Raw genomic sequence first — 26,732 nt, forward strand, 5'->3', positions numbered from 1 at the left:
GATGGTAACAGTGCAGGAGACTCGCAGCAATAAAGCCGGTAGTTTGCTTTGTTTTCATAGGGGAATTTAGTTTGTAATCATGCATTTCTTTTATTAATATCAATGGGATACTTGCAACTTATTTTACATATCTCTTTAAAAATACTTAGCAACAAGACTTGATAGAAAAATATAGCTATCAGGGTGCAACTAATTCATCCCTTAGATATTAATGGAAATTCAGCTCGAGGACAGTAAAGATTCAGACTCTAAAAGCTTAAAAGAAGATTACTATTACCCAAGAATATTGCAGTATCATGAAAGGCTGTGGCTGTAACATACTTTGGCATAATCGGGCCATGACTCAAAAAGGTGAACTGATGTGAGGGGTACGGAAACATCTTTAACCTTCTCACTAGCACCCACACAGCATTTTGCTGTGACCCACCTTCCATCACCCTTCATCCTCCCTGCAGCTGCACATAGACTTCCAGCATTTAATCTGGAAGAAATCAACAAATATTTATTGTGAAGGAACAGACATATCACTTAATTTAAACTTTCTGGGGAAATTTATTTTCTTTTCTTTCTAGATGTGCAGATATACATCTGAATAAGAAAATATGTCCCCGATCTCATTTCTTTATTTTATGTGTGTATTTGTTTAATTATATCTTGTTACAGTTTATTATTTGCATTTCAGCAGTCCCCAGCAAGAAATAAACATTGGTTGTTCTGGGTACTGTATATTGTTATTATCTCCTCTTTAAATGCACAAATAATTAAACATTGTATTTTTGTTTCAATAAATATTTATGGAAAAGTAAGAAAAACATATATATGATACACAAAAAGGAAATAAACCTAACTGGCAGCCCCTGGTGACAATGATAGCAAATAGGCTTGTCTAACATTTGCCTAAAGTTACAAACTAGTGATTAGGGGCTATCCATTTAACTTTAGTATGGATGGAAGACACAGACTCGCTTGTGTTTAGTGGCCAATTTGAAAGGATGACTCAGACTTCTAAAACGGAAGTAAGTAGAGTTAGGCACCAAGTTCAATCACCTAAGCTCTTCAGCACCTGCAAGACTTTTGTTTTCAAATATCAAAAGTGCTTAGAAATTTCTGCTCACATACCCAAAAGCACTGTCCCCATGGCAAGGTTTAGGATCCTCCTTACCCTGACAAAGGTCGAAATTAGAGCTCCTAGTGCCCATACAGTACCCCAATCCTGTTCTATTTTAAACCAGGACAGACTCTACGACTTCTGGAGGCACCCAAGGTTTGTATTACACAGATTGTTCAGATCCTGCACTTCACACAACTGAATATATACAACAGGATCACAGCACAGGTATCTATGATCACGTCCATGCACATTGGTGTAGCCAGAGGCTGCTTGCCTGTGTATCCATGTGACCCTCATATCCCTAAAATATAGCACCCTCCATCACCGCATGTGGCAGGTCATGCATGCACCCCAGTCTCATGACCTAACGAAGATGTACGTTTGCATTTCACAAGCAGACATATACCCTTTCTGTGAAAGGACACAACCGTATTTTCGTCATGCATGTCCCTGGGAAAAAAAGAACAGCGTTTCCCAAAAACACTCATCTAGCCTTTGGCTAGATTTCTGCTATTTTCTGTTCCAAAAGCACCTTAGTACTGGAGGCAGGGAACGGACTACAGGCCAGATGATTTTTTTCTACAAAGTTAGATCTGCTCCATTGCTGGTAACCCCTATCCTTAATGCTAGTGTAGCTGGAACAAAAAGATGGCGAGGGGTCTTACTGCTCCACCTCCCCTTTGAATCCACATCTCTGTACTGAAAGGGATGCAAAATTCATCTGGACCAAAGGAGAGCAAAGAGGAATTTACCCAGTGATGAGTCCTTCTGACCCATGTACTAAATGCATCACGGGTTTCAGGTAGTGCTTATGCATTTCCTAACAAAGTCACAAATGATATTGCAAGCAGGAACCATAGTACAGAATTTCCTCTTTCCATAAATCCCATTAACGAGTTCAAACTTGGAGTCAAATACCTAAAACTCAGTTCTGAAAGTGTCAGTATCACAGTATCGAACTCATTTGTGGGCCTGGGGTAGCCCCCTCCCATTGCAATAATTGCTAAATATGGAAACCATTTTAAATGGCATTGATTAGAGAAACTGCCACTATTGTGCATAGGTTATTGTAATAGACTCTACTGTTTTAAAAAGAATACTTAATTTTTTCTACACAGGTGGGAAAATGAAACTAGCTGTTTATTTTTTTTAATTTTTTTATCATTTTCTAATGTCATCCTGATAGAGATTAAATCTATGGGGGAAAAAAATGACTTGATGTTATATGAAAGGATTCCCAGAGATCTGTGGAAACCGTGTAATGCAACATGGGGACATACTGAAAAAATCCAAAAGGACTTATGTCCCACCTGTTTACCCTGATAGACGATTTGTCGAGATGTGGAATCTCAAGGTAAGGAACAATAAGTACAAAAGCACAATGAGAGAAGGCATAAAGAAGTCTCTGGTTTCTTTACAACGTGGCCTTTTATTTTAGCTCTTCACTCCAGATAAGATTAGGGTTGGGTTTTTTTTAAAAAAAAAAAAGCAATGACTGAATTTCACGTTCACATTTTCTGTAAAACAAAACTGAATGCATTCTTGGCAAATTAATCCTGGTCATTTATCCTGAAGTAGTGCAGCACTCTCATATTCAATCACAAGATTAGCTAACCTGTTGATGCTGAATGCTTTGCTCATTAGGTTGCTGTCTAGAGACATTGAGTGCACGCATTTGTCAAAAAAATTACTAAGAACTTTCCTGTACATGCATGCACAGCTAAAACATCACATATTTTGCTAACCGTATTTCTTCCTTCAGAAAAAAACACATTCTTTACAGATTGCAGCAGATCTGTTAGAAGAATGCTAACTGTTGCAGAATTACCTTGGTTTATGATTTAAATATTTAAGATCCTAAGTCTCAGAACCACAAAAAGCAATCACAAATATGCTCTTTCAGACCAGGCAGATACAGCAATACTTAATTCTTAAATAGCAGTATTTTTCGTTATTAGATCTCAAAACATCACTAATGAATGCATCATAACTTTTCATAAAACAAGTCTGAAGTGCCATAAACTTTAATGAGACTGCTTAAGAAAGTAAAGTGAGCAGGATTTGGCCTTACTCTGTCATAGCCTTTGCTGAATAGAATACAATTGATTTTATGTATTTGCACGAATGAGCAGGGGAAAACATTGTGACAAATACATTAGAAGTTAGTGGCTGCGCAGGCGAGGCTTATCTGGAATGAGTACAATATGGCTGCATTATTTCCTGCACTATCATTTTGCTTCTGCATGCAACATACAACCATATTGTTGCAAAAATTGCATCTGGGGAACACATGATCACTGAATTTGTGGACAAAAAAATTCTTCGTTCTAATATGAAACACTAACATCTTGGCCTCAAGCTACATGCTAGTGTATAACTTAAATAATATTTGAATCAGGCTATACTGTACACACAATAGACATCGTGACTACCGAATAGGAAATCTGCAGAAAATTTGGTAATACCCTTTGAAGTCTATTCTTTGAAGACAGTACTTTAAGTGAAATGAGCTTATTTATAAAAGAAGTGCTTTTTGTGAATGCTTTTATGGGAGACACATTTCAAATAGCTTTAAATATCATTTCCACCTTGGCACTCCAGCAATTTAAAATAACTATTTATTAAAGAAATGTTTCTCTGCTTAGTAAATGAGATAAAATTAAACAGTAAGATACATTTCATTAGCCTGTAATAAAAAGAGCATTTAAGACAAATGTTGTTAAACACACCAATGTAATTTTCATCGAATTCTCTGCTGTGGTTTAATATACAATCTGTATTTTTACGTACTGTATCTGACAGCTTCTAAATTCATTTGTTTGCTGTGGTACCTTTAAAAGCTAAATTACTAGAAAGTTTCAGTAAATTAGTTGATCCAAATAATCTTATGAACTGATTAAGCTAGAATGGTTGTATTAATTTAGACAAATCTGCAACTGGCTCCTCTCCATCCCTTTAGGCTGATCTACAGAAAGGCCTACCTGGATGTTAGTCAGAAGGGTCTCTATGGAGGACAATCCATCAGGGAATAGAAAAGGAGATGGAAAACCCGGAGGTAGTGGTTGCCCATGCCCAGTTAGAGAAAGTTTGTCAAGGCTGTCTCTTGCGGTTGGTGTGGAGAGCGGGGTCTCATCTGTATGTGATTGAAACAAAAATATAGAACAAGTTACGCTTGTCTGTTTTTATTAGACCTCAGTAATGGCTTCCCTAGTGGTTTCCAGAACATTTATTGCAAATTGGTTCCTGCTATCAGGAGAAAATGCTTTCTGCTGAATTTTCTTTAATGAAAAAGCTGTGGAGATACAACAAGATAACATTAATGAGTAACTTTATAAGCCTTTTAAATGCAGTCTCTAATGAGACTGAGTTTACAGTGCCATAGAATCTTTTTAAAACAAATATTATCTCACATATACTTGTGATAATATATTCAGGCTGACTTTATGGGCACCTTCCCAATTATCTCATTTTAGTTTGTGTTCTATTTGGATTGACAATAGAATATTTTCTAGCATGACATATATTTTCTATACGAGAAGTATTTGAATATGAGGCTTCCCATACAATTAACCCTTCCCGCTCTTAGTGGTTTCACTTACAGCTCAGAAGATTCTGCAAGACTGAGAAAAACTATAGCTCCTCAATGCATTTTTAATCACAAAAGTACACCTGATTTCCACTATTGAAACATGCTCTGAAGAATACATGAAATTAACAGCATGGTTACAATCATTGGCCTAATTTTTTTAAGCACGGACATCTTCTAACAATTAGTGTTAAACTCCTTAGTGGGATCTTTGTAACAATCAGATCTGATCAGTTCTGACATCACAACGGAAAAAAAACTCCCAAAGCTTGAAGCCTTCCGCTTGAAGACTTCTAAGATTAAAGTTTCACAGATAATCTGTGAATGGATTATAAAGTAAGTGAAAAAAAAAAGAAAAAAAAAGAAAAAAACCCACAATTAATAGAAACTTAAATATGCTTTTTTTTTTTTTTTTTTACTTTTTGGAGTATTTTTAGACTACTGTTGATATGATACAGAAATATAGGTCAATTTCTTTGCACCAGATGTTAATCTGATTTCTTCAAAAGGAAAACTATCTATCATATATATAGATACATATATCTATACATACCCTTCTTACCACGGGCTCAGTCACTAACTGACACGTATTGATCTATCTCAGTATAGCACAAGGACATCAGAATGTACTCTTAGTATTATGCAGATCTCTGCACAGCTATTTGACTACAGAAGAGTTTGTCAGACTTGCTCTTTTCCATTTGGGCTTTGATCATTACAAGGTACACGTTTGGGTGTATTTTAATTTCTCTTTCTTTCTGCACTTTATTTAACTATAGTTTCAATAAATAGTTATACTTCTCTATTTATCCTATCATGTACATTAGGAATTGTATTATATGAAAGTTCTGATCCTAGTTGCCTAAAAAGAGCTCTCTCTTTGACTGGGGTGCAGGGTTTTCTTAAGTGGACATAGTCTAGGACCAGAAAAATTGAAAGCTGCAGCAACAAAGGGTTAGAGTGTAGGCTTTGACGACCCCAGGACCAGAAAACTGTAACTCCAAGTGCCAGTTCATTCCAAGAGTCCCCATCCACTGCTACTCCAGAAGGAAGCAATCTCCATCAACCATGTTCAGGTGCAGATTTCTTACCCCATCTCCTCATCAGCTCTGTCATGCTGGCCAGTATTTAGTGCTAGAGCAAAAGCCTCACCTGCTATGTTCCTCCACAAAAATACCCAAACAGGCATTTGGACATCTGCTTCTGGGCTGGTCCCACTTAGCTCTTTCTATAGCCAGTGGAAAGAAGCAGACACCAGTTTAAGGCACTAACCCATATGAACTATCACAAGCATCTACTGCAGGAGGAGACAAATCTTCCTCTAGAAGTCAACTCTGCCTGTTGACTGTAAGAGAAGCCTAAGCTGACTAGCTAAGATGGAAAGATCTACTTTTGGTGAGATCAGTCCTACCATGGAAGCTGTTCTTCCTACTTCACTGTGGCTCAGGCTGAGAGTAGCCTACACAAAGAGTAAGACCCTGTTTCATGTCCCCTATTTGTCACAATTTGTGATACAATTACTGCTTTCTCATAAAGTCATCATTCAAAAGCTTACCAGGGTAAGCTTTGTGAAATGAATTGATGTTGACCAAGGAAAGCTTCAGCCCATTCAGAGTCATAAAAGATTTTTTCAGCTATATTTAAGTTTTCCACTCATGTCACAAAGTGCTGAGAAAAACTGGCTGTAGATTACTGAACTATTTCCTATCTACCTTACTGAGATTCAAAGCAGGCTCTGAAAAATGTACTCTGTGGATGTATCCTCTGTTCTCATGCTGCCCCCACAGCAACATGGATATCTCTGTAGTCATTTTGTAGTAACATACTAAATTTGGCCCTAAATCTGAATTGTTTCTTTTCTCCCCAACTTTTAAAATATTATAGAAATATTCGCCACTTCATTAGAAAAAATAAATTAGGTATTAGGTATTATTGCAAACTAGCTTATTGTTCTCAGATCATCCTGCTAGTTCATCTTCTCAAATCCTAGTCTAGTGTGAAAAATCATTGCCAAATGTTTTTTTCCAAACCACTGTCAGAATTGTTACGCTGTCATTAATCAAAAGAAACAACCCAAAACTTAAACAAAACTGGTTAGACAATAGATTGATAATCACTACACAATATTATTGCATAGCTGAAAACTTTTTTTTTCTCTGCTACAAATATGGCTTTCCCAAATGATTCACATCCAATGTTAAAAAAAAAAAAAAAAAATTACATCAACTTGCTTCTCCTACAAAGCAGCAGGTTTTAAATGCAAATATGTCTACCTGTTGACTTCAATAATCTCACTGTTTTGCTTCAGGTTCCAGTGAAAGTATTGGACTTGCATGGTATAGCAAGAAAGAGTCTGATCACTAGTATGCATGGTGGAGCTGATTCGTACAAATGAGAAAGTAAACTAAAAAAGGGACATCATTTGCCTCTAGGTTTGTCAGAGAAATGGACCAATGACCTCTCATACTTTCTAAGACAACTTAGAATCTTAGTAGTATTTTAGGTCTCAAATTGTCAAAATATTTTAAGTCATACTAGATAAAATTGACCCCCTTAAAAATTCCATAGGTCTTAATCCACTTAAAAACTATGCTCTTCCATGCAATTGTTGAGATACAGAAAGCTCCTAACACAGGTCTTGTCATAGAATGTAAGCAAGGCATTAAATCTTTTACTGTATTACTACTTTAAAATTAAATATATGTTGTTTGCTGTACTTTGTGCGTGCTCAAAACATGTTGTGAAGTTTGCAAAGATTTTCCTAACAATGTGTAGCATGGTTTTGCAATAGGCAAAGTAAGTCAAAAAAGGTTAAAGTTATGCAGAATGGTATGAACTCAAAATAACATCCAAACTCTTATGTTATAATAAATAACAGAAACAAATTTACACTGAAGGGTAAGACTAGAGAGCTGAACTTACTGTGAACTTATTTTAATGAAACGTCAACTCAGAAAAAAAAGTCAGACTAATGTGATTTTGTTTTCTTGATGTCCCATGTGAAATAAACTTTGAGTGTGAGTATGTTTGAAACAGAGCAAATGTACATATTATACACAGGAAGCATGGATGTTTGTGGATGTGAGATAAGCGATGATTGAGGGAATCTTGAAAAAATGCATTTTTAAGAAAAACCACATTGTAAACACAGCCAATTAAAACATAACCACATATCTTAGAAGGAAAATAATATGACCTCTTGTAATTAAGGCATTTTAAAATCTTCCATTCCTGCAGAAGTCCTCTTTTCTCAATATGATGATATATCTTTGTTTCCAAATAATCATTAGCCTAACATCTTTTAAACTGTTGCAAAGGAACTACTAATGTTCCTCTTAGCCTGCTAGCAGAGGAACACTGCAAAAATGATGAGCCCTTGCTGGGAGACAGAGATCTGGCATTTTCAGTCTGAACGCATCAAAGGAAGCATTCGAAGACAAGCCAGGGCAAGAGGGGAAAGAGGGTCAATCTACAACTCCATTGTCGGAGTTGGCAGCACAACAGCGTAAAGAAAAGGGAAAAAAAAGACAGAACAAGGCAGAACAAAGAAGTGTCCGGGCCTGCCTTGGTTTGTGCTGGGAACTGAGATGTTATAAATTAACAACTAAACAAGGATAGGACAAGCTGCTACCCAAGCCTCTACAGTATCTGAGCAGAGATGAATATGTGCCTTGACATACAAACTAAATCACCAGAATAGGCAAGTCTCAATGAGACACACATCTTCAAAATATTTGTAAATGCTACATCCACTCCATCCATTGTTCCTCATTTTCTAAAATTCACCTGGTTTTGTTCAAACCAGATTTTATCTGTGAACAGCAGCTGGTTTGGGCCAAATACAACGAACATTTTTCACTGTATTTGGTTTGTTGCCATTCTATTTTATTCTTTCACTAGATAACATGGAAACAGACATCCTGGAAGCTGTGACAGCTATTTAAACAATAATAGATGAATAGAGGTAGCCATTCTCTTGTCTTTGTTCCTAAAAGCAAGTAGGATAAGTTCAGACCAGTCACCAATCAAACTGCAGAATATTGATATTGCCAGGATTTGAAAGCAAGAGATAATAGCTGGCTCCAAAAAATACTATACAGATTACTGCCTTTCTGTAATCATTTAATGGTTTTTTGTAATGCATCTTGATGCTTTTTTGTTCTCTGTAAAATATTTCACATGTATTTGTTCCTAAAACAGGCTCATTCTTACCATTTGAATGATGAAAGAGGATCCTGTTTTCACTTTTTACTATCATAAATCTGGTGCATGCATTTCTGTGGAAACAATCTATTCCATTTGGCTTACTATTATTTTGGTTTATGTTGTCAAACACCCTTTAGTACAAAGTTTTGTATTTCACCTTCCTCAGAGTTAGAGGTTTTAGGTGTGAGAAGCTCTTCTATTTTAATTCATCTGTAATTGTTGATTTATATTAATACAAAAGAACAGGGGGTCCCATGTGCCGAACTGAAATGTTTACCAACTTTGTGCAGATTTAAAAAAAATAAAATAAAATCCTCTTGCTCAATTCCCATATCATTTGGCTGCTTTATAGATTTGGTCATTCAAGATTCACTCTGCACATAACTAGGAGCAATGCGAGATGACTGTGAACTGTAAAAGGAATGTACTAAAACTCACTCTTATAAAAACATATTTTTTTTCAATCTACATTTTAGTTTCTTTTTTTTAATGCTAAAAACAGTTCTCCAGGACACCCAAATACTCTGAAATTAAAACATTCGCAACTGTGGCAGCTGGAAATAAGGGGAGAATATCCAATATTCAGATAGACTGACTAGCTGGTTGTTGTTTCTGTAACATTTCAAAGAGGCTGGTGCTCTCACAGTTAACAGTACCATTATAAATGCTGTCCACCGACTTCTATTTTTTGGCTTGGTGTGTTTGCCTGAGGACTTTGCGAACAGTAACTCACCAATAATGAAATATGACTAAAAGATTAAAAGCTTACATGGAAAGGACCATAGCTACTACGAATGTGTTTCTTGGATGTGTACATTGCACACGATGGCTTTATACCTGGTGCAGTCACATATATTTGTACAAATAGGTCTTACAGAACTCATACCTCTGTATATCACTTCTACAATTATGGACCATTTTTGTAAGTGGTATGGCTTCAAAATATGCACACTTTCACTTGATGTAATGGACTACACAAGAATAGAAGTACGTAAGAATCTAGTCTTATATGTCTACTTTGGAGGTAGGTTTAGATGCCCATCAACAGTAAGACTCATATTTACTGACAGTTCTGTCTGATTTTAACCACTGAAAATACAATATTCTAACTTGATGCTTGTCCTTTTTGGAAAAGAGAATTCCAATTAATACATTTCCAGTATTTCTTTAATCCTTTTAAAGAAAATGCAGTCCCTACAGATCATTCTTCATTGCTGCACAGGGTCACTGAGCATACTGCAGTTGGAGTTGTCTCTGTAATGGCAAATGAGAGCCAGCAGGAGAATCACCCCTTGAACACAAGCCCAAGGACCTCTCTTTCTCCCAGGTTCAGTGATATCCCTTCTATGCTGATACCTTGTAAGCCAATTTATCTATAAACACAGAGGAAAAGAAGGAACGTATGGCTGGCTGGAATCGGGACGTGGGGATTTGGAAACAGGGATGACTTGACAAGGAGACAGGGACTAATCAAGAAGTCAGGGAATGCTGAGTTGAGAAAATAGGAAAGAAGGACAGTCAAGGTGGCCAAACACTTTGGAAAGGTGTCGTGGTTTAACCCCAGCCGGCAAGTAAGCACCACACAGCCGCTCGCTCACCTTCCCCACCCCTAGTGGGATGGGGGAGAGAATTGGAATAGCAAAAGTAAAAAAACTCATGGGTTGAGATAAAAACAGTTTAATAATTGAAATAAAATAAAATAATAACAATGGCAACAACAACAACAACAACAATAAATTGTAATGAAAAGGAAAACAAGAAGAGAGAGAAAGAAAGGAACAAAACCCAGGAAGAATAAGTGATGCAACCACTCACTACCTGCCAACCAACAGCTAGTCCCTGAGCAGCGATCACTGCCCCCCAGCCAACTCCCCCCCTGGATTATATACTGAGCATGACGTCATATGGTATCGAATAACCCTTTGGCCAGTTTGGGTCAGCTGTCCTGGCTGTGCCCCCTCCCAGCTTCTTGTGCACCTCCAGCCTTCTCAGTCGGTAGAGCATGGGAAGCTGGAAAGTCCTTGACTTAGTGTCAGCACTACTTAGCAACAACTAAAACATCGGTGTGTTACCAACATTATTCTCATATTAAATCCAAAACACAGCACTGTACCAGCTACTAGGAAGAAAATCAACTCTATCCCAGCCAAACCCAGGACAAAAGGGATAATAGGATTGGGATTATGTGGTGAAGGAGGGGAGAAAGAGTGCCCAGGAGCAAGAAATTTATGCTGACTTGGCAAGTAATAAACAAAACAGTCAAACTGTTTTTTAACACAGCATGTTTTGTACAAGTAATTCTTGTAGTATTTCAAGAACTGTGGTTCAATGCAAATGAAATTTATAGCTGTCAATAGCAAATATATTCTTTAAAGCAATATGTTCTTTAAAGACCACGTGGTTTACTTTTGTTAAGGAATTACTGGTATAACATCACTATAAATGAATCGAAAGAGTTGGCAAAATATATCCAAAAAGCAAAAATGTAATTAGTGGTGAAGTTCCAGCTGTGAGGATTTCTTCAGGCTTTTTGGAGTATATCAAGTTGAGTTTATTCTTCATTTTACATGTCCCTAGGAGGGCCTCAGAGTCAATCAGTGCAACTTATCTAATTTTCTCTTTCAATAAAAGGATTATTTTAATAACCTTTATCTTATTTTGCAGCCTATTACCGATTAGGGCTGGGTCAAGCAGTATTTGCTGATTTATTTATTCTAAGGATTTAATGATATTTCAGAATAAATTATCATTCATATTTTTAAACAAATGTATTTTACCATACAATTGAATGTTAAAATGCCAGTAATATTTCCACTTTGTGTACTTTGACATCATAACACATAATGTGCAAAACAAAACTATATGGTTTCTCTGTCCCCGTAATAAAAATTACCCTGTTCACTTACAGGATTTTTCACAGTTTTTTAAAGTGCATAGAATGGTCAGGAATAAAAAAGAAATGGGACAGTCAGACATGATTCTGCATATATCTGATAATTATATAGTACAAATATCTTGAACACCTGACGGCAACTTACATTAATTAACCCTAAATAAATATAAATTCCTAAAGATAAAGTGATGGTTAGAAAGGTACACTAAATACTTCTGTTGCATTTTTTATCAATATATTAGTATAAATACAAGGCACTATAATATTATAACCTGGAGTTCTTAATTATGAGAACTATGTTCATTATTTCTTTTTTGAAGATCCTTATATGCTACTGGCAGGGACTGGATGCACATTAAGGCCATCTGTGCTTTGGATGCTGAAAAAAGTATAACTGTATTTTACTGGTTTGTATCAAATGTCCCAATTAGTACTCTGCTAGCTCCACTCCATCAGCCAGGCAATACTGAGTGCTAAAAAGAGTGTTTCTTGGCTTTGTAGTAATTTTATGAGAACTGCTTATATGCGTAAGTGTATGTGGAGGGTTGTGTAAATGTGTCTCCCTATAGGTTCACAAGAGTCATTCTGAGCTTTTTCTAAAGTCGTGCTGAGGGGTGTGCATAATCATCTATGTAGTAAAGGGATACCTGCTTAGGAAATCAAACCCCACCACTCATGATACTAGCCATTTAATCTCCTTTACTGTGGTGGCTACAGACGCTGGCTCCCTCACCTAGGTAGCCTGACTACATCTAGCTTTCCTAAATGTATGCAGAATCAAAGATCAAGCCAAGTATTTTGAGTCTGAGCTAAATTCCTGATTAACATCAAACTTTAAATTAGCAACTGGTCTTAAAGACTGCATAATTAATGTACACTAAAACTCACATTTTCAAAATTATGGACATAAATATGCACATCTCAACTGATAAAAGCAATACACAAGGCAATACATCCACAGTATGCATACTTATTTTTGTGCTGCCTGTTCCTCCTTGTACTTAAACTGTCTCCGTATGGCTACTGCAAAATGCACACGTACTTATTTTTGTGCTGCGTGCTCCTCCCTATACTTTAACTGTCTTCGTATGGCTACTGCAAAATCCAGAGAAAAAACATTACAGAATGTAACAATTACATTGTGCTAGGTTTTATTGGATCATTTCAAGTGCCACATGATTTGGATTAATAATCCTCTGGACATGTTTCATGAAAGTTGAAAAACATCTATTATTTTGGCATTTAAGGTGATTTAAAAAACTAGGAATATCAATAATATTAGCATTTTTGTCATTGTCAGCTGAAATAACACCACTCCTTTTTTGTAAGTATAACAGTAGTGAGAAGGGAATTCTTGATAAGAGCACAGCTGGTAACTTGTAATTCTCTGAAGATGAAGGTTTTATGGTAATACCTGGAACTGCATTGTATTCGCACTCTTTTTCTTGGTCTGTGTTCAGTTAATAATTCTAATATTCATTCTCTTAAAAAAAAAAAAAAAATAAGTCAACATTTTCATGAAGTCCACATCTAGCCACGTCGCAATTATGGGGGACTAAGCATCAATGCTCCTGCTGCCTTGTCACATGGCCCATGTTCTTGGTAATCTGCTGACAGCATGAATCGGATGCCCAAACAGAAAATGAATAGACGGTGATGTGTCTGCGCAACACTCGTCAGCTGTCATTCATTCAGCAACACATAACCTGTCCCACACCCTTGTCCCCAGAGTGCTGGCAAGCAGATGAGGTTGACCAGGCATGCTTGGCACCTGGTGTAAAGTGGCAGCACGGAAGTCAACAGTACCACATTTCACAAACAAATATGTCAGAGAAGTTCAATAGAGAAGACAAAAGAGGTTTAAACACTTCACATTTGTGGTAGCTTATACTGGTAGCCTGCCCCAGCAGAAAAATCTTTATTTGGCCAGAATTTGTAAAACTAGATCTATTGATTAATGTAAGTGTTTTGTTTAACTCAACATTTGTACAGAATGCTGTCATGTTTCTTCTTAAATTAACATGAGAAAATATCAAATTTTAGATAAATATATAGAATGTTCGCTGACAGTTCTTTTTGCAGAAACCAAATACTTTTAAAACATGTATACCTATCTTCACTTCACTTTACTGTAAGATACTATTAATGCCCATGATTTTAATAACTTCTTTAATAGAAAGTATACTATCAAGTACCTCTAATATTCAGGCTGACAATATATTAATTAGACCACTGAATAAGACGACCAGTCTAAAAATGCATAGCAAGACAGAAACACACTAAGAAAACCTAATCCCAAGCTTTCTCCATGCCAAAATTCCTATCCCAGATGTATTAGTGCCTCACTCTTAGAGCCAAAAATGCCAATAAAAGAAAATAATTAAAAAAAAATCAGATCAACTCATCCAACACAATTGCATGGGGATATTTGGTAATAGGTTCAGGAATTCTTGAATATGCAAGGAAAAGCTATGAATGCATTGGAAATGCAGGGGAAGAAACCATGCTTTGAAAAGAAAGTACCTAGGGGGCCGTGTTGGTCAAATCCCACAGTGATGCTTCCGAGAGGTTAAGGCAACAGGTGTTTTACAATCAATAGTTCCATAATGTCTACTCTTTGCTTAAGTACCAAAATGGCAATACACGCTTTTTACAGAAATATGTGATCTAGTAACTCCAAGACCTTAACTCTTCTCATAACTACTACAGAAAACGAAAGGATGTGAAGCATCCCATTTTGACAAAGTCTCACCAGGAAGGGTACAAAATGAATGAGCTGTTTTAGTATCATGAAGCATTATAGCACAGAGGTTTCCTTCGTTTGGGGGCTAAAAATACCCACATTTGCATAAGAGACTATCAATTATATTTAACTCACTTTTTAAAATTATTTCACAATAATTTTTTTTAACAAATATAATAAATGTCCTTAATGTGTCTATCTATGGAATGGTTCCAGTACTCAGATGCAAATGTTGTAGACAATAATTGATGTACACATTTTGGATTATATGGTTATGATACCCTAATAGAAATCTGGCTGTCTGCCTACAGGAGTTCAATATGAGTTTCATAGTTTATAGCATCAGAAACAGTCCTTTACAGTATTATAGCCACATTTCTCAACCCATTGCCTATAGATTATATCCTAATATCTGATTTTCACAGAAATCCATAATAATAAACAAACCAAAATCCCTAAGCCCCAGAGTGCTCAGAAGCAAAATTCAGAATGAAAAGGCAAGCATTTTTACATCTGATGATATGATTCCTCTTGCAATTCATTCATCAAACATCTGCAACAAGCTGCCAGAATGTGTCCATTAGTGAGATTTCTATGGCATTCACTAGCTTGATGCTCACTGATAGAATAATGTAGAAGTTTTACCTCTACTGTTTTCTGCTCCATTTGAGGCATCCACTTTAAAGTGAAATTTGGCCTGCATGCGTCTTCATGTCTTGGAATATGTAATTTATGCTAATATATCAGAATATGTATTAGAGAAGACGAAAAAAATATCCTTTATGTATTTATATATTATGGGTCACATTCAGCACTGATTAAAGAAGATAAAAAATAGTTTGGAGTCATCATGTAACCTGGATCAGTTTGGTTTACATTAAATACAGAAAATTAAGGTACCTTACACAGCAAACATGCCATATACTTGCTGGTAAATTAAAATCTTTCCCAGGATCCAGTTTAAAACCTTCATGCAAATTAAATATTGCATTCAGCCTTTTATCTATATTCTATCATAATATCAAGGAAATACACATTGTAACTCCATTACAGGGACAGATCTTTTTACTAATTCTGTTTCATATCAAAATTTCTGTAAATGTTTCAATTTTTATGCAAGTAACATATTTGAAAAATTATTTATTTAATTCCTTAAGCAATTATAAATGCTATGCAATAGAAGCAAAATACAAATCCTGAGTGGTTCAAATGCTCTCTACTACTTTATGATAATTCATGTATGTGATAACTGTACATAAATAAAACAGGAATCAGAAGATCTTTACCATTATGGTACTGTGGAAACAGTTACTGCCTAAACAAACTGAAACAAATCACACAAGCTTTATTATCTTAACCTGATGAGCTAAGTATATATTTAAGGATAATATTTTTATTCAGTATCCTGATAGTAGGTTGGCTTTTAGCCCACCTAGGAAAAGAGCAAGAGCTGCATCAGGAAATGACCACCTCACATGGTTTTATGAACTGTTGCACCCAGAAGATTGAGACGAGCAAGTCACAGCAACTTCAGTGATATTTTTCAGTTTTTGAAAGGAAGCCAGTGCTACTGATGGAGGCTGTCTTTCTACCAAATTCCAGTACAGTTCAACGAGTTCAAAAACTAAAATCTAAATTCTTCGTTAATTATTTTCAGAATCACTTTCCTTTGTCTTCCCTTTGTCCTAGCTTTTCTGTAACTCAGCATATTCTGCTGCTTCCTACAATCTTTTTCTTACTTCTCAAACCTTTTTCTCAGTAATATTTATTGTTTCTAAAATTTCTTTGTTTCAGTAGTTTCTTCCCCCTCCAAGATATGAAGAAATTAATCTGCTTGTTGAAATTTCAAGTCTAACTAAAGACCAGAGGAGAAAAAATACAGTTAGAGAAAAGGAAAGGATTGTGACAGAAATCTGAAGAAACAAAACAGCCTAAATAATCTCCCTATTTGCAAAAATAAAACAGATCTTGACTTCTTTTCTGCTTATTCATTTTCACATGTAAAACTGTGAAAACAAGATCTAAATCATTATCAAAACAGATAGGAAAGTGGAAAATAAGTTCTTAAAAACACATCTTTAATTTATGTTCCATTTTCCTATATTTTGGTATAATCATAATTGGAATGGTCCTGATCTGACTTTTGATTATTTTTTTTTAAAGTATAAATAATTCAAGCCAATACAGTTATGTTTACATGGGAATGTGTAGGAAGGTTCAACATTAGGTCCAGTGGTTTGAAATATAATGAGCATTTTACTATGCTACTTTACTATCACTTTGGTCTATAAAAGAAGACACCACTATGTAGCACCATGCCATTTTCAGTGTGGAAAGTAAATGAAGATTTGTTGAATACAAAAGCAACAGACATCTTAGACATCAAAACAGCAGAGCTTCAGCTGGCACAGATCTTTTTGGTTTCATAGAGGAAATAAAGTTGAGTCAATGATCTAATCCTATGCTTAATTTCAATTTCCCCAAGAGATCAGGAGTACAGAAGCCATTTCTAAGTCCAGGACTTGCCTCACGACTCTTACACAAAGTGTTAAATTTTGTGTTTCAGGTTAAGAACAGGAGGGAAAAAAAACCCCAAAGGATCACATTCAGAGAAACTTTGCTTTTACCCTATCACTATTTTTGGCTGGTTTGTCTTTGTACAGCATTAAGGGTGGTATTGTACAGCCCCATTATACAGCAGATGTTAAATGCAAAGTAAAATAGTCAGTTGTAAATGATTGATGATCCTCTTTACTATTTCAAAATAAGCCCTGATTATTTATATAGTTTTGGACACTGCTTGAAAGCATCATATTAAACCTAAACAATTGATCCATTTTTCAATGGCTTTTGTGTGTAATGTATTATGTATGTTTTTACATTCTTCTGTGTAAAAGGCCCTGGTGTATCAGAAATGTTTAGAGTTTTGAGTGCTCCACCCAGTCCATATGGTAGGTTTGCTCTGTGTGTAAGACCTACCTTTTTCCACCAGGTCCATATGGCAGGCTTAAGTTAGCCAGGGCCTTCTATCCTCCACAGGGGCCATATGGCAAAGAGAGCTCGGTGAGCACTCATTTACCTTGTATTAATATTTTACGTGTCTGTAGCACATACACATACATACAGACATGTATACAGTGATCAGATTGGGTACAAAAGACTTAGCTCCTGAAAATACTTTAGCCACATAATCTATACACCTAAGACAATACGAGATGTGGATTCTGTTTTTTCTGTTTTACTAAAAACCTGAAAACTCAAATGAATAATTTATCAAATTATTTAACAAACTCCTCTGATGCTTTTAAACATTTTGACAGAGTATTATTTCATTATGCTAACAAACTGGTAGACTTGATTATAGACAACAGTTCAGTATTAGTTTTTAATATTACCTTACAAGAACAGAACCAAATCCCTTGAATCCACCCACTACCAAAGTGTGCACACTATAGACAGTGAAAATATTTGTTTAAAGATTCGTCTCTATGCTGCCTTACTAATAGCAGGTTTTGAGCAGGTTACTGCTCTCTTATGATATTTAAACAAAGTGGCAATAACCAGAGAAACAATAATTCAATAGATACAGTAAACTATATGCAGAGAGATAACTATTTACAAGTCACGTGTAAATAAGTTACTATTTCGTGCAGACACAATACCTCTACTCTTACTACTGGAGTAAAAGGAAGAGAGTATGATCTGAGAGCCATAGGATCTTCCTTCTACTGTCTGTACGTTTCCTGTACCAGTAGAACCAGACGCAGGGCTACAACATGAGTAAAACAGCTGCATTGGGTTGGATGATTAAGGACATGGATTTAAAATCAACTAAAAAAAAAAGATGGCAACTTTAAATTGTAATCCATATTTTAAAAGTAATTACTCTAAAATTGATACATTGTTATAGCGTTTACAACTCAATCCAAAGCTTTGCTGTAATTCTGAAGTAATTTAGGAACCCTCAGCCTTTTATTCATACAGGAAAGATGGAAGCAATTTGTAACATGTTTATGAAAGTTTTATTGCACCTACAAGCTGATTTAAGAAATGGAACAATATTCCCCAGTAGTAGAAATTTTACAAACAACTTTTACTTATTTGAAACTCAGAACATTATGAAATGTAGAAATTATAATATATTGGTTTTATTCACAGGATTTATAGTGCTTTCATCTGGTTTCCTCTTGTTTCAGTTCATGTAAATAAGCCCTATGTTGTCACATGAATATTCAAATATCTCAAAGAACTATCAGTGTTGAAAATAAATAGCATAAAGAATTCAGAACAAGTATGCATGTACATGCTCTCATGGTTTATTTTTGTATATAGCATTTATGTTTTGTTCTGCAAACAATCAATAAAATATGGAAGAGTTTTCCACAAGGAATATATCTCCTCATTTCAAAGGAGCCAAATAACAATAAGCATTTTAAGAAACCATGAGTATTCTATTAAAGATTAAAAAAGGCTAACTACTATGCTCATGCCTCTTCCTCCTATCTTCCTGCTTTTGATCATAGCCAAATACAGCTAAATCAATGGGAAAAAAAAAGCTTTATTAATTTCAGGGGTTAAGAAACATGACCCCAAACTCTTTGCCTCTGACGTTCATTGCAGGAAAAGCATAGTATATATCTTTAGTATTCATTTATCACCTTTGTTTCAGTTGTTCTTTTTTGAGATATTCTCTATATATTGCCTTTTGTGTGTCCTGCTTCTGTTTCTAATTTACAATGTATAGGTACAAACTTTAAATTCTGGATTTTGAAGGATTTGTCTATCTCCATAATTGCTCATAAAAATACACATGCAGAGCTCACTTTGTGATCGGTGGGGTTTACGGAATGCCTAAAAGAGACGAAGGGTAGAATCCCTCTGCCTAGGTTATCCAGACTGCCAGGGAAGCAGTACTCTCTAAATAAGGGACCTAAATTCTCCATACAACAAAGAAGAGAAGGTACATGTCTACCAGATGCAGCTGATAGTGCCTAAACTTTAGCAGCTAGATTCTCCCTCTTGAGGCTTTCACATGCACCTTCCTCATTTCATGAATCATGCCAAGAACTAAGAGGACTATTTCAGAAGCCTGTGTTTCAACAGCATAGATCCCACTATATAATGTGGAACAGAATAAAAAGGAAGATACCTAGATAGATCGATCGATCAATCGATAGATCAAATACTTATTTGTTTAATACAGTTTAGAGATGGAGAATCTAGTCATAACTAAAATTATTAGTACACTGTTAAGATCCTTCTCATGTTAGAATAACCCACAATTTTAAACACATTCTTACAAAAGTATAAACTGTAATTTTATGCTTTGTACTTTCTCACTGACTCAGCAGTTTTCTCTTTTGGGAGAACATGTTAAAGTAATTGAGCATCTCAGTTAAATTCTTTATAAGTACATACATATAAAGAAAGAAAAGATATGAAGCTGACTTCATAAATATCATTTGGTGGGATTTTGTTAAAGTTTAGATGTATAGATTTGTATTTGAAATCCTCTGAAGGTTACAGGGTGAAACCTTCCAACAATATCTCCAAGTCTTCAGGGACCAAATCCCATTATGTGGAGTTCAGTGAAGAGGGTAAACACTACCATAAAGAAATACAAATTGCACATATTTCCCATTTAGCCAGTGTCACAAAAGTTCACCATTTAGAATTCTAACCAGTTAGGACTTATTCTTGGAGGTCAAGTACCTTGTGAACCTTGTCATCTCACTGATGACATCATATCCCATCTATCAATTCTTTCAGGAGCACACTTGCCATCTGCTCAGCACGCTATAATAACTTATTAGACATATTCACAGGGTAACAATCTGTACAATGACACTGTTATCTTAATGTTGGCACATAGAGAGATAGCAGCCATCGTTTCCCTGTCACAGCACAATTATTCTATCTTCCAACTTTAAAAGAGAAGTTACTTGGATATTTTAACTTATTAAATCGCATGAAAACAATGAATTCTCATCAGAAATATATTTTTGGCTTTGTGGTGTTTTTTGACCAGGAACTGGTAAATTAAGGCTACAGCACAAAATACTAAGTTCAGTTTGATATAACTGTTTTGCACCTTGAAAGTTTTTGCAGTCATGCTCATTTTTAGAGTGCAAAATAAATAGATAAAAAACATGTATTACAATCAATCACATGCATACAAATAGCACTGAAATCCAACTTAGTCTTTGCAAACATATTAACTTTTTAGAAATAATACTCATTATTTCTCTACCTGTCTTAAACATCTCTTCTTTCTAGCAGCAATTACTAGGTAGAAATAAAATATGCAGTCAAAGTGCTCATATTAAGCCTTAAGACTTTTTGGAATCTAAAAGCAATGTGAATTTTCACAGATGCCTATATATTTTTGCAGCTTTTGTAAAGCATGTTAATATTGAGCATGGTTAGCACAGATGCTGTCACTGCACTTATGACTTAATAAAAGTCCACTATAACTCTCCCTCGACCTCAAAAAATATTTTCAGAAAAAGGGCAATATTTATTTTGCATTACACAGAATTCATCCTCTGTTCCTTCCTTTGGCTCGTCATTTATTCCAGCTTACACTGTGATCAAAATTGTACTAAAATAAAGTCAAGTACAACAGCCGCTCTCTGCCCATCAAAACTCACAGACGTCTGCCAAGCACTTGTAACAGCTGGTGTTACATTAATTAGTTTAAACTATTTATTTCATCCATCTCCAGAGCAGATTGAGCAAAAACATTAGAGATTATTCTAGCATCTGTAAGTGCCCTGCAAACATTAACCAACCAAAGTTAGAATATTAGTCATTAACTTATAGTACATGTGATTTAAGAATCTATACACTTATTGTAAATAAAAAAGAAAATTCTGCAGTTTAGCATAGCTCTAGTAAGTTTTCTTTGATTGCCTTTTTAAAAATCTGAGTTTTAAACTTATATAAGACTTTTTGCCCATAAAGTTTCTTTTAAAAAAAATTATTACTAGAAAGCTATTATAATTCCTGGCAGCATGGACCATTAAGCAATATATGACAGGGACTGGGTGACTCAGTGGATTAGTCAGAGGTTTTATGTCCACTGTTGGAATCCAGCCCTAAATACGGTGATCAAAACAGTGTTATCAAACGGTTGTAAAAATCTCAATTAAAATCACTCCTATAGCCTCTACTAAGTTTTTAGTGGACAACATAATAGATCTTTCACTATTGACAGAATTCTCACAACTATCTTTTTTCTTTTAATAGGCTGAGAATGGATGCTGGCAAAAGAATGTTGATTATAAGAGGTCCTAATGCTGCATTCCCTACTCAAATGGCTCAGAAACAGAAGCCAATGCAAGGATGGCAGGAGTAGGCTCACAGCCACTGTCCGTGGGCTCGCCTCCATCAAAAATAAAAAGCTTCCAACATTGCTCAATGAAATACTTAATGTGAGAATACTTATTTTTAGTGCCTAGGGCTCAAAAAGGAAATCAAAGTCCTGTGCAAACGCTTGAGAGGTAACTCCTTCCTCAAAGAACTCGGCTGTAAATAAGCACAGAGGGAAAGAGAGGCACAAAGAGGTGAAGTGCTTTGCCCAAAGTCACACACCAGGTCATTGGCAAAGCCTGAAACACAATCAAAGTCTCCTGACTCTCACCTAGTTCAGAAACATTGCTCCATGAGGACTCCCAAAACAACATCAAAATCCAAGAGCTCCCTTGCAGAATAAAAAAGGAGTTAAGCAGGTTTATCAATGTATGAAGTTTAGTAGAATCAGACTCTTATACAACAATGTTCCCAAGTCTGACTAGATTCTTTTTTTTTTTTTTTAGTATTATACCATGGAAATAATAATAATAGTAGTAGTAGTAGTAGTAGTAGTAATAATAATAATAATAATATAGCTACTGATATTAGCATCAGATTTAATTAATGCAGCTAAAAATAATAATCTATCAGTTTAGAAAGCTATACCTACCCTCAAAATATTCATATTTACAAACAAAATTAATTAACAGATTCAGTTTCACTATCCGAACAGTAAAGTGAGAAAAGCAACCTGACATTCACATCTGGCTAAAATATAGACCCTGATCCCATGCTATTCCAGTCCTTTAAAGCTCTGACTGACTTGTTATGGCTTGCTATGGCTTGCTATGGCCATGTAGAAATGAGTGTAAGTGATGGCAAGTGAAGAAAAAACTATCAGCTATTTTCACTTTTCAACCCTGTCCGATCTCCAGTAAACAAGATTTTTTCTCTTTTATTCATTTTACATGTCTTTTTCTCTCTCTGCATATATGTATGTGAATATATATGAATGTGTATGTATGCATGCATGCATGTATGTATCCATTTATATATTCAAGATACTTACTGCAATTTTTTCTGCCCACTGCACAGTGGTTCCTCTTCCTTACTCCACCAGCCAAAAAGGCAGGCACACAGTTAATGCAAAACTTGCTCCAGATCACGCAAGAGAAACTGCCAAAGCATATATAAGAATGGCCTCCTCAAACAATACTAATAGTTCTTTTTCATGCTCACTCTTTATTGGCCTCGACAGACAGCAAGAGCCAGACACACTTTTCTATTCTTAGGTTCCCAGAATTTATAACATGCTACATCTGCCACATATCTGTTAGGTTACATGGGTACTGCTATTCAATTATCCATTTTTATTTTTATTTTTAGTACAAGGACGGTTATTGAAATAACTTGTTGGACAGCCTGTTCTTAAATGACAAAAACCATGACAATCACAAAACTTCTGATCAGATGAGACAGTGCTCTGACTTAAATCCTCTCTCAGAAAAAATTATATATCCCCAGTTCATTCTACTTCTAAAGAATAATTTTTAAAAAGTATACTGAATCTCACCACAGAACATGGAACGTTTGACTGTTTAACTAATGCCTTATAAATGATTCATTAAAAAAGCTTGTTTTAACCAATGTTCTTAACTAATACTGACCACCAGGTTCTGTTTTCATTTACACCACAACTGGTGCGTAAACAAAGGCAGCAGGGCCCCTCGCAGAGATCTTCTGCTCAACTCCCTCAAGTAGTACATTGCGTTAGAAACTCTCTCTGTATAATACATTTCTTGCATGCTCATTTTTTTAGTCAGCATTGCATGCTCAATTTTTAGTTTCTAAACACAACCCCAAGGCAGTCATGTACGTTAAACAGGAAAGTGTTAACGTGTTCCCAGTCCAGTATTCTGCTTTACCTCTTCCAGTGATCAGTTTAAATGTACGAAAGCTACCGGCCAATTTAATTTTTTTTTTCCTCCCTCTATTTCTTTTTCCTTGTAAAATTCCTCTCTATGCAATAGGAAAGTTAATTGTTAAACTTTGTTACAGAACCCTTTGTTCTTGCTGAAGTCACTTTGCTTGTCTCTCCTACTGTAAGGACACCAAATCCTAAAAGCTGGCAAGAATGCATATGTTTATTTCACCATTGCTCTGCAATTACTGAATGCCACTTAATTATAGCAACAGATGCTCGAGTGTAGGAACCAGAAAAATCAAACGCCTCATTTCCAGGTTATTTTTTTCCATTGCTTCTGCCAACAGCAGATGTGTGAGCCCCTTGTGCTCTGGCGTAAATACTTATCAAATCCTAACAGGTCACCTATGTCACAAACAACATTTCAGATGCAACTGTTTCACCTGATAATAGGCTCTGAAAATAAAACTGTGAGCTGTAAATACAATGTATTCGGAATGAAATGCCATAATGTGAAATTGCTTTTTCTCCAGCTACAACAGAAGTCCTTGACAGTTTTTGGCAGTGATAAATCACCCTCCCATTAATTGTCTCCTCTCTCATTGTGAGGTGAGCTGCTAAAAGGGGCAGTCAACAAAAATGACTTAAAGGACAAATTTTGGCAAAAAGACAATGAAGAAATCTGTCATTGCTAAGCCTCCAGTAAACTGTCATGAAACAATCAAAATATATGTAGCTGAAGTGTTTATGTCTTTGTTAGAAAGGTTATAGGATGATAAGTTTATAGTTAAAACAGGAAGCTCAGAGAAACCGAAGTTGCAGGCCCCTGAGGCGCCATTTCTCCCTGTGCTCTTTAAAATTGTATGCAAATCCTATCAGGGCTTCAGTTTACACAGTATTTGCTGGTCTTATCGACCTGATTTTCTGACTCTTCTGCCCCCTCACCCTGGACAACAGAAAGTCCCTGTGAAGGCATGGTGCCGGCTACAATAACTCTTGCACCCAGTTTGAAGAGCCTTCTTTCTCAGTGATTTAAGCCAGAGAAGGACACTTAGCACCTCACAGAAGCTGACCCTTCCTTCTAACCCCTCCATCTCCTGGTGTTAATCACAGAGCAAGGACCTCTCACCGAGTGGTTTCCAAACATCGAGAAGCAGCCTTTGCTTCCCGTAGAACAGATGACGTTACCAGCGCCCGCTCACGGACCCAAGACCGAGGCGTGTGAAACGACGTCTGCTACCTTCTCCTCAGAAACGACGCTCGCCACGACTCACTTCACCTAGCCTGGCCCCCGCTCTGCAAATAACTCTTCCCCGCTGCCACTTTTCTATAGACTGAACAAAACTGAATCTCTCACCTCAGGATTGTGCTCTATAGGAGAAAGAGTTCAAAATTTGGCAATAATTCTTTGGGGTTTTTTAAGGGCTGTTAAAATTTAAGAAGTAGGGAGATGGCTACCAGTCTTTATTGTCCTCAGGCTGCCTCCACCTCTATGGCATGCAGATGGCAGATGGTATGTTTAAGACCACAGGTTATCCTATGTGTAGGAGGGGCAGGACCACGTGCAGGGGATGCTTGTCAGATGCACGCCTCCAGAAAGGGTAACATTTCTCCCCTTAGAAACAACATGGTGCTGTCACTTTATAATTGGGGGGGGGAGTTTATTTCATTTGTTGAGGCTGGGAACTGAAAGTATTCTGAGAGTTTAAAAAAAAAAAAAAAAAAAGAAATTTCTGTTTACCTGTCAGCAGATGGTTGAAAATTTACCATAAGCAAGGTTAGAAGATGATTTGTTACTAATGTGCCTGTCAAGGGCAACGTCTGGAGTTTGGTTTTATATTTATGTTTGTAAGAAAATTACAATATAAATATAAATGAGTTGCATCAGGTATTTAAACTAGACTGGACAGGGCACTAGAAAATATATGTCGGGAACATTTCCCGCACCAGCAGGGAGATGAACTAGGTGACCTAGCGTGTCTTTTCCACCACTGACTTCTACCATTTCTGTATTAACCGAGGATGATTGATACCAAATATCCCTTTATGCTACTACCCCTTTTCGCTTTGCTGTGTATTTGTATGCTTTCTGGGGGAGCTGATATCTTAGGAGAACGGCAATGGGGAAGTACTAAAGGAGATTCTTCATCCCGATGGCTGAGAACTGAGGAAGGTCACACAATAGCTTGTGTAGCCATAGCAGCTTTGTTGTCATGGCATGAGAATCCTTCGTCAGTTCTTCTGCTTTTACAAAGGAGCAGTCATCTAACATTGTTAGGTGTCTAATGTAAAGCCTGCTTTTTTGACATGGTTATCACAAGCTATTTTCTGTCCAGACATTTACACAGACCTTGTGTTATCCATGATTTATCCACAATCCGCGTTCCTCAATTGTGCTTAAACATGGTTATAGTTGTAGTAAATCATGTGTTGAAACACGTAACTAGAAGGAACCATATAGTTATCACTAGCACTGGAACATTAAACAATAATACTCCACTGAGCACCAGCATCATCAACAAGTTTCTATCAGCCTGATCCTGTGGTCCTAATACAGGTATTTCCCCTTCTCCCCTCATCTCCCTCTTCCACCTGGAACTCTTTCAACAGTCACTTAAGGACCACATTATTGGGTCTCTGTGGTCTGAGAATTATACCCAGCTCAAATTAAAAAAAAAACCACCAAGCCTCAACATTCACTTGGGAAGAATACACTGGATTTTGCCAGGAAATTGCACACCTTGTCTTTCTAACTGAGAAAAAATAGTGACAAAGTCTATATGAACATTATATTATAAACTAAGGACAATCCAGAAACAGGTGGAAGGCATTTCAGGAAACAAGGACTGCCTTCTGAAACAAAATGTAGTCCAATCGAGAGAAAATGGAGAAATTTCCAAATTTCCTAGGTATGCTCTAATCACGTGTGACTTAAATTTTGATAAATGTACTCTGTGTACATGAAACACCTCTTGA

At 36.2% G+C, this 26,732-nt stretch overlaps 1 protein-coding gene across 1 annotated transcript in view; it reads right to left on the reverse strand.

The window, feature by feature from the left end:
• Positions 1-26,732, reverse strand: part of DACH1 (dachshund family transcription factor 1) — a 213,215-nt gene that overhangs the window by 45,245 nt on the left and 141,238 nt on the right. The window contains 1 exon segment of the mRNA XM_019472688.1: positions 4,093-4,244. Within this exon segment, the coding sequence (XP_019328233.1) occupies positions 4,093-4,244 (152 nt within the window).

Source organism: Aptenodytes forsteri, unplaced genomic scaffold, assembly GCF_000699145.1.
Source record: "Aptenodytes forsteri isolate BGI_AS27 unplaced genomic scaffold, ASM69914v1 Scaffold51, whole genome shotgun sequence".
NCBI lineage: Eukaryota > Metazoa > Chordata > Aves > Sphenisciformes > Spheniscidae > Aptenodytes > Aptenodytes forsteri.